Genomic DNA, 12,118 nt, shown 5'->3' on the forward strand with positions numbered 1-12,118 from the left:
CATCTACTTTTATTTTGCATTCTAGTAATTAGTTATAATTTTGTTTTTAAAGGGTTTGCTATGGGGTATTAGTGCCATAAAATATCATTATGCAAGGTTTGAAGGAAATATAACGGTAAGCCATTTATATTACATCATTTAAGAAATGATAATTATGTTCAATTTGTTAAGTATTTTTCTATATATAGAGTCATATTGATAATTTTCATTTCAACTAATTCTGCTGCCATTAGAAAAATAAATTCTTGCAATTTTAGTCAATGTTTTCAGATTAGCTAATTGTCCTGATTAGCTAATTACCCTTTGTTCCAGGACTTTTAACTTTTGATGGCAAAAGACTATATTCCTGCCTGCTAAGGATTATTGCTCATAGTTTCCCTCAAAGCATTGGCAAATGAATAGGTTGGATTGATGCCTTTAGGCAGATATGCTGAAATATTAGATTAGAGTAAAATTGGGCTGATTAAAAAACAACAACAAGCGAATGTAAAATAGCAAAATATTTAGATACTTGAGGTTTTTCTCATGTATTCCCTCTTTCATATTCAAATCAAACTCATCTGATTTTTTACTTATTTCATACAAGCTTAATTTTTATATAAAAATCAGTAGCATTATCAAATAAGATTTGTACAGGAACTGTACTGTTTAATTTATATAATTTCTTGTTTTATTTGAATTATTATTGGCAAGGTTAAATTAAGTTTAAGAATTCTGACAGCTGTGAGTATAGTGGGTCTTTTGTTTTTTATTATAATGCCATTTTGATCAAAATGAAGATTGATTGTTATATTAATGAATATAAAGTAAACACTTTCTGCTTTAAAAAGATATCTGACTCTTAGATAATGGCTTTAAAAAATAAGAAAAGTAGTTGTGATTGGAAAAGAATATTCCTCGTGGGAGGGGGGTGATGAGAATTAAAAAAAAAAAAAAGGTGTAGATTCAGCTTGGAAAATGGTACTAAAATGAATGGCAGTAGGAAGCGATACAAAAGTTCAGGAGGCAAAAAATTAAGTAGAGAAACATGAAGTTAATTGTCACCAAGCTTTAAAACTCCCTAATATGGTGAAAATTCTGTCTTCCTCAGTAGGAGGATGTTGGAGACAAGCAAAATTTAGGCACAGAAAAAGCACCATACACAAAAAAAAGAACAACTATCATTAAACTTAAGACTTCCCTGTTGAACCCTTTCATGAGTACATATGCAGTTCAATGTTTTTCATGGGCTGGCTTCCTGGAGTATGTAGATCTATGTTTTGAAGTTGGTCTCAAACAATATGACCATTGATGGTCATATTGGTTATGGATGGTATTAAATCTTTCCAGTATGTGCTGCTATCTTGTTCTAGTTTTAATATAAAGTAACATGAAGGTTGTTTGAAAATCAGAGGAAATCACACCTCAATCCCATTTGGGTTTGTTTGTAAGAGCTGAATTTTAAAAAAATTCTCTGGAATTCAGATCCAGAAATTGATGAAACTCAATCAAGTGATACATAAATAAAATAGATGCAGAGGATATTATTGTTATTGTGATGACTATTGCATAAAAAAAGAAATGAATTTTTTTTTTTAAATTATGATTTCATTGACAATAATTTTACTCTAATGTTGGGAAAAAAATAAGAAATCAGAAATAAGAAAAAAAAATTAATATTTACAGGTATTTATGTATAAGATTTTCATTTTTACAAATTTTAAAAGTTCTACGAAGAAACTTGCTTTACAGCGCTGGAAAACTGATTCTTCTGAGCCCAGATAATCCCAAACCATTATGAATCTTATTCTTGAAAGGGTTAAGGCATGAATCTGTGTCAGTTAGCATTAGCATTTGCAAGGGCACATGATGCAAGAAAGCAAGCTTATGTAGCATCAGCCAAAAAAAACCCCCTTATTTCACCCAAATGTTTGTCAAATTCTGCCTTGAATCTGTTTAAGCTATCAACTTCTACAATGACAGATGGAAGTTTGTTCCAGCAATCAACCACCCGCTGGCTAAAGGCAAACTTCTGCACATTATCCTACGTCTTCCCTCAATTTGAATTTATGCCCTCTCAGGTGATTATTTTGAGCAAGAGGAAGACTCCCATCAGCATTGAGCATGTTCAAACCATTCAAGGCTTTATACACCTCAATCAGATCACCTTGCAGGTGCCTAGTCTCCAGACACTGTAATTTGCAAAACTTAAGCCTTTCTTCGTAAGGGAAACCCTTTGTTCCCTTCACTAATCTTGTTGCCCTTCTCTGTACCCATTCCAACAGCTCTACATACTTCTTAAAATGAGGCCTCCAGACCTGTATACAGTACTCAAGGTGTGGCCTGACCATTGCCTTATACAAGGGAATAATCACCTCCTTATCCCTGCTAGAAAACTTCCTGTGTATCATTGACAAGACACCATGAGCTACGCTTGCAGACCATCTACGCTGCTCAGAAAACTTTATCTGCCTGCACAATTACCCCAGGTCCTTTTCATTCTCTACCACGGTCACTGTGGTACCACAGAGTTGATATGTTACTCTGGGATTACTGCTTCCCATATGTAGTACTTTATATTTATCAATGTTAAACTTCATTTGCCACCTCTCAGCCCATTTGCTCAACTTTTCTAGATCCTGTTGCAGCAGTGTACTGTTAAGGACAGTAAACTGCTGCAACTAAAAAATTAACAACCCTGCCAACCTTCGTATCGTCTGAAAACTTGGATATTAAGCTTGGTATACCATCATCAATAGGCGCCTCCGTAGCCAGGTGGGAAGGAGCAGCAGTGCGTAGCACACGCTTCTTGATTAGACCGGGGTTCGAGCCCATCACCACTAAATACGGAGGATGTGGAAAGGTCAGGGAATGACCACCGCATATCCCGGAGCAATATTGCCTTAGTTGCTAATGCTCCTAAAAACCAAATAACAAACTAACAAACTAACCATCATCAATATCATTTATAAATACAGAAAACAACAATGGACCCAACACTGACCCCTGAGGAACTCCACTAATAAAATTAGTCCACAAAGAGCAGTGTCCATTGATTACCACTCTCTGTCTTCTCCCACTCAACCATCCCTTTATCCATAGCCGCAATTTGCCTCCAATGCCACACTGCTCCAATTTGTGAAGCAGTCTTCCATGTGCAACAGTATCAAAGGCCTTTCTAAAATCCAAATATATGATATCAAAGTTATTCTTTGCATCCAGTTCCTTTGTGACTACATCATAGTATCCAATCAAATTAGTCAGTCAAGACTTCCCTTTAACAAACCCGTGCTGTGTCCGAGCTATAACTGAAGTCTTGTCTAGACGATCCTGCAGTGTTTCTTTAACCAGTGCCTCCATTAATTTCCCTGGAACAGAAGTTAAACTAACAGGTCTGTAATTACCTATCTTCCCCTTTGATCCTCCTTTGTGGATTGGTGTCACCTTTGCACATCTCCAGTCCATGGGTACCTCCCCTGAGTCCAGGGATGCTCTCATAATTATGGCTCAGGGTTTGCTTACTTCCTTTGCCACATCCTTCAATATAACTGGATAGATTCCGTCCACCTCAGGTGCAAAGATTATCTAGATTACTGCCAGAGTTGAATACACCTCTGGCATTCCTCTTCCTGAATAACTCTTCATGTGTGAATGTAGAGGCAAAATATTCATTTTAGTTTGTTGGCTTCTTGAGCAGGATCATTATCAGTTGAACCATCGGTATTAAGTGGATCAATCTGATTCATCCCCTTCCTTCTAGAGTTTACATAAGTAAAGATGGTTTTTCTGTTTTTCTTTGCATCCTTTGCTAAAGATTTCTCGTAATTTGCCTTCGCCTTCCTAACCTCCTTTGTAAGTTGGTTACAGACCAGCTTATATCTATCATACAAGTAGCACAAATAGGCTTCTGTGTCACATGTTAATTTATATGTATCCTGTGCATTTTTCTTCTCTGTCATATGTCTAATTAGTTCATCTGACGTCCATTTAGGCCTAAATCTTGAACAATATTTCTTTGTTGGTATGAAAAGCCTATTAGCTTCCAAGATTAATTCTATGAATGCTTCCCATTTTGAATTTGCTGTTGGTAACATCATCAGTTGGTCCCACCATATAGAATTTAAATATTATCTCAGACCACCGTAGTTACCTTAATGAAAGCAAAAACCCTTCCCTTTACCCTTGATGGTGGTTACCTCTTTGAGTAAATCCCACTTCAGCACACTGTGATCACTGTCACCTAGTGGTTCATTTATCTGCAGATTCTTAATGCATGAAGAATCACTGCTGATAATCAAATCAAGAGTATTACTCCCTCTAGTTGCCTCCCGAACATGCTGATGTAGAAAACAATCATCCAATAAATTCACAAAAGCCTTGCTAGTGTGTGAGTGACCAGCCCCCAAATTCCAGTCAATATCTGGGAAATTAAAATCTCCCATTATAAGACTCTCTGATTTACTGGCCCACTCTATTTCCCTGTACAGTTTCTTATTATACTCATCAGAGTCATTAGGCCTATAGCACACTCTTACTCACAATTTTGATCTTCCAATGCTTATGTCACACCAAACTGACTCAACAGTGCACTGTCCAGCGATGTCGACTGGCTTCACTTCCTTGGTTTTTATGTGTTTCTTAACTAGTAGCATAACCCCTCCCCCCTTCCGATCCTGTCTATCCTTTCTGTAGACGTTGTACTCCCCAAATTGCAGTTCTGCATCCCTTATATCTGTGTGACCCCACGTCTCTGATATCCCAACAACATCTGCCTTTGATGTTTTGAGCAATACCTCAAATTCATTAAATTTATTTACTAAACTCCTAGCAGTGGTGTACACGCAAGTATACCTGCACCTGTTTCTATTCTTAGCTACCCTAACACAACCCATGTGTTTACTTGTACCGCAATGGCTCCCAGCAGTCTCTGAAATATCATGCATCTTGTTTTTCAGGCTTCTGCTCATTCTAATAGAAGCAGTGCAAGAATCTCTTTCACCTCTGCCAGTGGCTACTGTCAATCTATTGGTCTTTGTCTCCCCCCAAGCTAGCAGTTTTCCGACCCACCTAACACTGCCTCGATAGCATCAGCAAATATTCTTGCACCCTTTCTATTTAAGTGTACCCCATCCCTGTAGAAGCAATCTCTCCTGTTAACAAGTACAGTCCAGGCTGAAAAAAATTCTACCCCTTGAGCCTTGCACAATCTTTCCAGGGCCGAATTGATTGACAAGGCTTTCATCATATACTCCCTCCTATCGTGTACTCCCTCCTCATATACTCCCTCATAAACTCCCTCCTCCCATCATATACTCCTCCTCCTCCTCCTATCCAACATGGCACACACAAATTGCAAGTAATGCGCTACATGCAAGTGAGAACGGAGTAACAAGTTACGAAGCTTTAAAAATAGGAATTAAGAGAAGATTTCGAAAATTAATTTTTTTATATGATTGGAGATTCCAAAGAAGTGTAAATACATTTCACCATAATAACCCACAGAATTCCATCTGTCGGTATTATCACAAATTCAATAAGATCGAGTTTGCTATCCATATATTAGAGCTGGAAAAGGAATTAGAATATGTGAATTGGAATATCATCGGTTTTGCTGAAACAAGAAGAAGAAGAAATGAATCACTTATAAGTTTATCAAGTGGAAATCTGCTGTACACCAATGGAAACAGTGAAAGGAGTGAAGGTGGAGTTGGGTTTCTGGTCCATAAAAATTTTAAAAACAACATTTTGGAATTCAAAAGTACATCACCAAGGGTGTCAAGGCTAATACTCAAGATTTCTAAGAGGTACAAGCTAAAGATTATAATGATTTATGCACCAACATCAAGCCATGATGATGAAGAGGTTGAAGAAATGTACACCGAAATTGAGAGTCTTCTAGATGAGCAGAAAACCCAATACACTATTCTTATGGGGGACTTCAATGCTAAGGTTGGAAAAAGGCAAAACAGTGCAGAAAGAGGAACTATAGGAAACTTTGGAATTGGTGAAAGAAATAAAAGAGGTGAAAGACTTGTGGAATTTGCAGAATCTCAAGGACTGTCAGTAATGAACACTTTTTTCAAGAAAAGGGTGAACAGAAAGTGGACATGGAAGAGTCCAAATGGATTAACAACTAATGAAATCGACTTCATCCTCACTAACAGAAGATATATTGTGAATGATGTTACCGTCCTGAATAAGGTAAATGTTGGAAGTGATCACAGAATGGTAAGATGTACACTTGATATAGATGTAGGAAAGGAAAGGAAAAAACTGACTCGAGTAAATAATACAAAGGTCTTTGAGATAACAGAAGAGGAGAAAAAGCAGTATGTACTGGAACTTAAGAACAAGTTTGAGCTTCTGCAGACTGCTCAGGACCAAGATATCGACGAGGAATATTACAACTTTCTGAAACTAATAAAGCCCAAGGGAAAACAGAAATTCAAAGAAGAAAAAATTAGTCAAGAAACACTTGTCATGATGAACCGAAGACGACAAATGAAGAGCAAGAAAAACACTGACAGGGAGAAAATTGAGTATACTGAGTTATGCAAAGCCATTAGAAAGAGACTCAGAGAGGGACATAAGAAGATTTAACACAAGAAAAGTAGAACAAGCATTAAGGGAAAACAAAGGATTTAAATCAACAGCCTTGAGCAATAATACAGAAAGGACAAATGATACTGAAACTGAAGAATAACGATGGGTGTACTTATAAACAGCAGAGAAGGCATAATTCAATTAGCAGAAGACTACTATAGAGAATTATACAAGGGAGCGAGGGAATGATACCAGCAGTGGGGAAGATGGATTGCAAAGTAGCAACACATATGACATACCCGATATTCTTCCTGATGAGGTAGAACATGCATTGAAGAAAATGAAGAATCGGAAAGCCCCGGGGGAAGATGAAGTTACTGTAGAGTTGTTAAAATTGGGAGGAAGGGAAGAGACATAACACAAAAAACTGGCAAGGCTCTTCACAAAGTACATTAGAAAAAGGTGTGACGCCTAAGCAGTGGAATAATGCAATCATAGTTTTGCTGCATAAGAAAGGAGATAAATCAGAAATTGGAAATTATAGACCAATTAGCTTGTTATCCTACATCTACAAGTTGTTCACAAGGGTCATTACTAACAGATTAGAAAGAATACTTGATGAGAATCAACCAAAAGAGTAAGCTTGCTTTAGGACAGGATTCTCAACTATGGATCACCCTCACGTAATATCACAGCTAATGGAGAAAGCAAATGAATAAAAAACACCATTATGCCTGGCATTTGTGGATTATGAAAAGACATTTGACTCAATACAGCATAAGGCAATGTTTCGGGCACTGGAAAGACAAGGCATAGATACACCATATATTATGATTTTGAAGAAAATATATGAGAGTGCTACCTCCTTTATTAGACTAGACAAAGGACAGTAGCACATTTAAAATCGAGAAAGGAGTTTGACAAGGAGACACAATATCTTCGAAGCTGTTTACTGCTGCCCTCGAGGAAGCTTTCAGAAGATTAGACTGGTCGCAGAAAGGAGTCAATGTGAACGGAGAGTACCTAAACCATTTACGATTTGCAGATGACATTGTGGTCATAAGCCAGGATCCCAAAGAATTGGAGGAAAAATCTTAATCAGTTATGCACAGTTAGTAAGGATTTTGACTAAAGATGAATATGGCTAAAACAAAAGTAATGATGAACAAGTATGCCACGGAAAGGGAAATAATGATTGAAGGAGCAGTAATTGAAAAGGTGGAGTCATATACTTATCTGGGACAAGTTATTAGCTGTAATAATGATAAATGGCTGGAAGTCAAGAGAAGAATAAATTTTGGATGGATAGCATTCAGGAAATATAGTCACATACTGAAGAGCAATATCCCAGTTTGTCTGAAACGTAAAATAATGAACCAATGTATACTCCCCACCATGACTTATGGAAGTGAAACTTGGGCACTCACCAGAAGAATGGAAGAGAAGCTGCGAACTACACAGCGAAGAATGGAACGAATTATATTGGGAATCAGACTGTTAGATAAGAAGAGAAACACATGGATTAGGCAGCAAACTCAAGTAAAGGACATTCTTATCAAAACTAAAGAACTAAAATGGTCTTGGGCAGGACACATAGCTCGAAGACATGATGTCAGATGGACTAAGAAAATAACAGAATGGTACCCAAGAGGAGCTAGAAGAAAACCTGGAAGACAAAGGCAGAGATGGATGGATGAAATTCATGAGTTTTTGAGTAGTAAATGGATGGCCAGTGCTCAAAACAGAAGGAACTGGAAAGTTGCTGGAGAGGCCTTCATCCTGCAGTGGATTGAAAATGGCTGATGATGATGATGATGATCCATTTATGATAGATTGCACAAACAGAAAAGCCCAATAAACAGGTGACTGCTAATTGTTTTTATTGTCTTATGGTTGTGACCTCCATAAATCCGACCGAACTGTGTGGTACGGTCGGGAGATAATTGTAGGGTAATCTCCAGTGCTGCAGTCTCCTACCCCCGATTAAACGGCATGTTGTCCCAATTAAGCAAAGTAAACGCTAGCCATTTTCTCGATTGGGTTCTGTTTCTTAAGATTTGCCCAAAATAAACGACTGCCCCAATTAACCGGTGGCTCAAATAACCGGAATCCACTGTACTATCGAGGCAGCATTAGGTAGGTTTAAAAACTGCTAGCTTTGGGGGAAAAACACAGACTAATAGAATAACAATAGCCATTGGTAGAGTTGAAAATGATTCTTGCAGTGTTTCTGTTGGAAAGCGAGGTGCTGGAGATTTAAAGGCCTGCTGTTAGTCAGCATGGAACATGTAAATACATGGGCTGTGTTAAGATAACTAAGAGTAAGAACAGATGCATGTATACTTGCATGTACATCAATGCTAGGAGCATAGTAAATAAAATTGATGAATTTGAAGTGCTGGTGAAGTCATCAAAGGCAGACATTTTGGAGATATAAGAGACATGGTATCACTTAGATATAACGGATACAGAATTTGAATATGGGGATTACATTTTGTACTTTATTACATTATGATTCTTCTTGCATTAAGAATCTGCAGATAAAGGAAGCACTAGGTGACAGTAATCACAGTGTATGTAACTACCTACACTGTGATTAAAAATGTGGCTACCATCAAGGGTAAAGGGAAGGCTTTTTGCTTTTGTAAAGGTGACAACAATTTTCTCACAATATTTAAATTTTATACAGTGGAATCAACTGATGATGTTACCATCAGCAAATTCTAAATGGGAAGCATTCATGGTTCAAGGCTTTTCATAGCAACTAAGATAATACTGTTCAAGGCTTAGACCTAAATGGATGTCAGATGAACTAATGAGACTTATGGCAGAGAAGAAACATGCATGGGTACATATAAAGTATCAGGTGAAAAAGAAGCGTATAGTAGTTATAAAGTAGTTTGCAATCACATCACAAAGGATGTTAGGCAAGCCAAGGCAGATTATGAGAAATCTTTGGAAAAGGATGCAAAGAAAAAGAGCAAAGAATTCTTGCCTTATGTAAACATCAGAAGGAAAGGGATGAATCACATTGATCCACTTGATATCAGCATTTCAACTGTTGATGATCTTGCTCGGGTTGCTGACATGCTGAATGAGTATTTTGCATCTACAATCACACATGAAAGGAGTGGATGCTAGAATTTTATCAAATCTAGCAGGGAGCTAAATGATATTTTCTACCAATTGGCATCTTTGGGGGCACCTTGGAAAATTCAGGACTATCTAAATAGGAGTGCAATTATACTTCCGACACAGCATAAGTTTGTCAAAGGGTAATCTTGTTGGACCAATTTGATTGAATACTATGCAGTTACAAGGAACTGGATGCAAAAAATAAGTAAAAAATAATTTTGATACTATATATATATATATATATTTGGATTTCAGGAAAGCTTTTGATACTGTTGCACATAATAGACTGCTGTACAGATTGGAGCAGTGTGGCATTAAGGGAAAGTTACTGCTGTGGCTAAAGGATGGTTGAATAGGAGAAGTCAGAGTTGTTATCAATGGACACTGCTCTTCGTGGAATAATATTATTAGTGGAGTCCCCCATGGTTCGGTGTTGGACCTATTATTGTTTTCTATGTTTATCAATGATATTGATGAAGGTATATCAGTCCTAATGTCCACATTTGCAGATGATGCAGAGATTAGCAGGGTGGTTAAAGACAGTATGCTACTGCAACAAGATATAGAAAACTTATCCAGTTGGGCTGAGAAATGGCAATAATGTACCAACTGTGTGGTATTGCGCTCAGGGTAGTGGATAATGAAAAAGACCTGGGGGCAATTGTGCAGTCAGATATGAAGTTCTCTGAGCAGTGCTGACTGGCTGCCAGGGCAGCACATGGGGTTTTGTCAATGATATGCAAGAATTTTGCTGTGCAGGAATAAGGAGGTGATTATTCCATTGTCAGGCCACATCTCGAGTACTGCATACAGGTTTGGCAGCCTCATTTTAGGAAAAATGCACTAGTCTGTTGCCCTTCTTTGTACCCACTCCAGCATACTGGAATGAGTACAGAGTATGGCAATGAAATTGGTGAAAGGAACAAAGGGGTGCTCTTACCGAGAAAAGCTTCAGTTCTGCAAATTGCAACATCTGGAGATTAGGCACCTGCGAGGTGATCTGACTGAGGTGTTTAAGGCTTTGAATGTATTGAGCAAGCTCAGTGCTGATGGGGATTCTTTCTCTTGCAGACACATGAAGGGCCATAAATTTAAATTGAAGAAGCATTGTTACAGAATAGACACATGGAAGCCTTTAGCCGGCAGATGGCTGATTGCTGTAGTAAACTTCATCTGATGTTGTGAAAGTGGATTGCTTGAATAAATTCAAGGAAGAACTAGACAAATTTGTTGGAGAGAATGGATAGGTGAGATGGACATTTTTTTTTTTTTTTTTTTGCTGATGCTGTATAAGCTTGTTTTCTTGCATCATTTGCCACTGCTGAAATTGAAATATCACTAATGATATTTTAATTTCAAGTGGTGAAAAACACTATGTAATCAGACATTTACAAACAAATAACCATAATGACAGCATTTAGGCATAGAAAAAAAAAAAAGTGTGCCTAGCACATGCAGTAGAGGGTTTTGTGTGAAATATCCATGGGGGCACCTATAATGAATTAATGATAATTAAAGTAAGAGATGTATACTTGCAATTGCAACATATTTAAATATCTCTGGAAAACAACATCAATCGAGGTACCCGATTTGTAGTTGAAATTGTGGGATTAGTGTTTAGAATTAGATTGAACGTTTCTTGCAGGAAAGTAATTAACAGTTTAGTTTCCTCCAATCCAAAGTTAACTTTGACATCATCACTCATAATCATGGGTATTTTTTTTATATCTTTTTTTAACACCTTGAATTGAGCTGCACCTTTGAGTACAGTAGCAAAACAAAATAAATCAGCACACTGAGAGTGAATAAGAACCAATCGTCCATCATTATCATCATCATCAGCCATTTTCAATCCACTGCAGGATGAAGGCTTCTCTAGCAACTTTCCAGTTCCTTCTGTTTTGAGCACTGGCCATCCATTTACTACCCACAAACTCATGAATTTCATCTATCCATCTCTGCCTTTGTCTTCCAGGATTTCTTCTAGCTCCTCTTGGATACCATTCTGTTATTTTTTTTTAATCCGTCTGTCATCATGTCTTCGAGCTATGTGTCCTGCCCAAGACCATTTTAGTTCTTTTGTTTTGATAAGAATGTCCTTTACTTGAGTTTGCTGCCTAATCCATGTGTTTCTCTTCTTATGTAACAGTCTGATTCCCAATATAATTCATTCCATTCTTCGCTGTGTAGTTCTCAGCTTCTCTTCCATTCTTTTGGTGAGTGTCCAAGTTTCACTTCCATAAGTCATGGTGGGGAGTATACATTGGTTCATTATTTTATGTTTCAGACAAACTGGAATATTGCTCTTCAGTATGTGACTATATTTCCTGAATGCTTCTCTTGACTTCCAGCCATTTATCATTATTACAGCTAATAACTTGTCCCAGATAAGTATATGACTCCACCTTTTCAATTACTGCTTCTTCAATCATTATTTCCCTTTCTGTGGCATACTTGTTCA

The 12,118-nt window shown here is 37.4% G+C and overlaps 1 protein-coding gene across 1 annotated transcript in view; it reads left to right on the plus strand.

Annotated features, from left to right (window-relative positions):
- Positions 1–12,118, plus strand: part of LOC150085556 (uncharacterized) — a 327,690-nt gene that overhangs the window by 302,853 nt on the left and 12,719 nt on the right. The window contains exon 12 of the mRNA XM_090374600.1: positions 53–115. Coding sequence (XP_090230726.1) covers positions 53–115 — 63 coding nt within the window. The remainder of the gene's footprint in view (positions 1–52; positions 116–12,118) is intronic.

Source organism: Mastigoproctus giganteus, chromosome 5 (assembly GCF_048544385.1).
Source record: "Mastigoproctus giganteus isolate SK-2022 chromosome 5, ASM4854438v1, whole genome shotgun sequence".
Lineage (NCBI taxonomy): Eukaryota > Metazoa > Arthropoda > Arachnida > Uropygi > Thelyphonidae > Mastigoproctus > Mastigoproctus giganteus.